The following is a 3318-nucleotide window of genomic DNA, read 5'->3' as shown; positions in this document are numbered from 1 at the left end:
ACAAGTTCGAACATAACCCAAATGCAAAAGTAGCCTTCCCATGAGAAAGATCACTTTGACATTCGTCTCCAAAATAGCAAGATCAAGATCAACATCCACATGATGAGTGTCTACAAGATAAGCAACATTCACATAAATAATGTTTGGTATCGTATACCAAGTGAAACATGTAGGAAGAATTGTTACCAATCGTTGATCTCCTCCACGATGGGTAACTTGATGGTTTCAACATCATCCTCTTCATTCTCATCCCTCGGCTACAAGTGTGGAAGTTCGACAAATGCTCACATCACAACAAGACCAAAAAAGAAAGAAAGAAAAAGGTAAGGAAAAGATGGCAAACATACCACCAGATTCAAGTCAACGTGAGCACCCTTTATATAACTTGCACCACAAACTAATGCCTCCACCATAACCGGTTTTAACGAACTCCTGTAGTCATCTAATACACACAAGTAGACAAACTAGTTTGAGGATGAGAACTTGACAAGTTTATATCCAAAGTTCATTAGTACGAGTTGACATACCTAAAATCCTTCCGGTCGTGCTGAAGGTAGATTCTGAAGACACGGAGGTAGCCGGGATAGTAAGGAACCTCCTGGCTATCTTGGCCATAATTGGGTACCTAGGAGCATTGACTTTCCACCAACCAAGAAGATCAAGAGCCTTGTTGCGAGGTTCAACCGCATCCTCTAAGTAGTTCCTCAACTCACTCTTTGATATTCTTGTTGAACGGGACGATAAGAAGGACTCATACCCAGCTTGAACCGGGATACTAGGAATGTTTATAGAGGAAGATACACTTTCTCCATTTCCAGCTCGCTTATCTTGGGAAACACATTTGTCATACAAGGTCGCCAACTCTTTCTCCACGATTTTCATCTCAGTCCTACACCTCGTACTTCCTACTCCATATAGTTCTCCAAAGGCCCACTCTATGTAATTCATCTTGTACCTAGGATGAAAGATGATAGCATTGGAGTGAATTAGCAAGCACATGAATAAAAAAACAGCAAGCACAATAATAAAAAAACAGCAAGCACATGAATAAAAAAACATTGGAGTGAAAACAGCAAGCATATGTACCGTGGATCAAAGACGGTTGCGATCACCATGGCATTGTTCTTTTCTTCCCAATATTTGTCAAACTTCTCCAACATTGCTTCACCCATTTCCTTGTAGTGGTCACTATCACTAGTCATTGCACGTTTGATTGCAAGCTTGACACCAACAATGTATGGATAGAAGATGTTCGAAGTGGGATATAAACTTCCTGAAAATGCATTTGTCACCTCAGCCAAACTCTCAAGTAATGGAGAGATAAGGTCATACATGTCCCACTCTGCGTTTGTCGGCGCCCAAGCATAGTTGGCATTGGAACCAGCATGAGAGGTCAAGGCTTCCTTATAACCACGGGCAGTGCTAATCATCTTATAGGTTGAACTCCACCTTGTTTTACAATCCAGGTGTAAATGATTACCAACTTTGACACCCAAGCTTTTGCAAGTGGCAACAAAAGCATGGAGACGAGAAGGTGACCTCTTGAAGTACTTCACCGTCTCTCTCAAGCTGTTTATCAAATTATCTAAGACCTCCGTCCCATCTTGCACGACCAACCACACACATGTAAGATAAGGTTTGGTTGCTTGTCCACAAATCTGTAGTTAGACATATGGAGCTCACACCCTTTAGGACAGATTTAAGCACCTCTTTTTCTTTCTTGTAGACCCTCATGCACTCGGCTCGTATTGCCTTCCTTCCAATGGGTTTATAATTTGGATTCATGCACTTCATTAGAATGTTGAACCACTCATGTTCAACCATTCTAAATGAATACTCATGCACACATATCATCTTAGCAATAAGCTCCTTCACAATTCCTTGGTCATACTCAATAGAGGGGTGCATTGTTGGACCACTTGCTGTACCATTGATTTTGCGCAATTCCAGAGTTGTTTGGATGGCATCCCTAGCCATCTTGGCCTTGTAATTCTTACATTTTAAATGATGCCTTCCAATAGTTGAGGTGCTGCCACCTTGCGTATACGCATACTTCTTATCAATACAATAATTACAAACAGCCTTCAACACAATCTCTCCAGTCTTCTCATCTGGCTCCTTGACCTTGTGAAAATGGGCCCAAACATTGGATGACGTCCTAACGGGAGCTTTGGCTCTTGGCCTCTTGTTCTTTTTCCTTTTCCTTTCTCTTGCCTCCTCCTCACTAGAGACAACATGCACAAGTGATTCCTCGGACATAGTGTCACCTTCCAGTTCATCTGCTGATTCCTTATACCCCTCTGATGTATCATCATCCGACATATCAGCACCCGCTTGCAATGGCGGAACCACAAACAGATTCTGCTCCTCATATTCCTTGTCCTTGTCCTCATCCATGTCCTCGTCCTCGTCGTCCTCCTCCTTCTCCTTGTCCTCTACCACAATAGTAGATGCATGAGGCAGCTCGGAGCCAGTTGCCGAGCCGGAGGCAGCGGCTTCCGCGGCACGCACGCCGGCACCGGTGCGGTCGGGGAGACGCGGAGGAGGCGGAGGGTGTTTTTTTAACCTACAAATTAACTCTCCCATTGGGGCATTGGGAAAGTCTTTCGCCTTCTTAATCTGCACCTTAGGTTTGCTCTTCTTCCTCGGAACTAGAGGAGGCAGCGCCGAATCTTGCCTAATTAGGTAATTCAAGCTCTTTTCCTTTGCCTTTGCCTTCCCATTCTCCTTACCAGCACCCTTCGGCTTCCCATTCTCCTTACCAGCACCCTTTCCCTTCTCATTCCCCTTCTCCTTCACCATTCTCTACAAAAAAAAACAGCACATAATATCTACAGTCAGTACATCAACCATCAAGTGCAAATAATTCATCTTCTTCTTGTTGTAGCATAGAAAACCTTGTTCTGCACATACTGTCTACTCTCCAGAACTACATCTCCTGACCAAACGTGTTAAATCAGCTAGTACTAGTGCAAACAAACATATAGTCATCTAGCAATAGTGCATAATCAAGCATTTTTTCAGAAACTATTGTCACTTTTCAGTATAATCTCTTGACTAAAGTTTGCTGTTGAAACACTACATCTACTGAAACTATTACATTAGTTCAGAAAATTCAGAAACTCTAGATACATTAGTTCAGAAAATTCAGAAACTGTTACATAAGTTCAGAAAATTCAGAAACTCTTACATAAGTTCAGAAAATTCAGAAAGTTTCTTGTTCAAACACTAGATCTCTAGATCACCTATCTAAGTTCAGCACTGAATCATCTCAGTTTGGCGGGGTTACAGGTCAGGTTACCTCTTCCTCTTCGTGGC

The 3318-nt window shown here is 42.5% G+C and overlaps 1 protein-coding gene across 1 annotated transcript; it reads right to left on the bottom strand.

The window, feature by feature from the left end:
- Nucleotides 1-7: 7 nt before the first annotated feature.
- On the bottom strand, nucleotides 8-3312 carry LOC119294973. The gene is made up of 4 exons (XM_037573287.1): nucleotides 3302-3312; nucleotides 2571-2805; nucleotides 348-442; nucleotides 8-257 (listed from the first exon to the last, which is right to left on the bottom strand). The coding sequence occupies exons 2-4, from the start codon at nucleotides 2800-2802 to the stop codon at nucleotides 183-185; spliced, it is 402 nt and encodes a 133-aa protein (XP_037429184.1). The 5' UTR covers nucleotides 2803-2805; nucleotides 3302-3312; the 3' UTR covers nucleotides 8-182.
- Between the last annotated feature and the right edge of the window lie 6 nt (nucleotides 3313-3318).

The sequence above is a fragment of the Triticum dicoccoides genome, chromosome 1A (assembly GCF_002162155.2).
Source record: "Triticum dicoccoides isolate Atlit2015 ecotype Zavitan chromosome 1A, WEW_v2.0, whole genome shotgun sequence".
NCBI lineage: Eukaryota > Viridiplantae > Streptophyta > Magnoliopsida > Poales > Poaceae > Triticum > Triticum dicoccoides.
The sequence above is the reverse complement of the archived record's forward strand: the minus strand, read 5'-3'. Positions and strand labels throughout refer to the sequence as shown.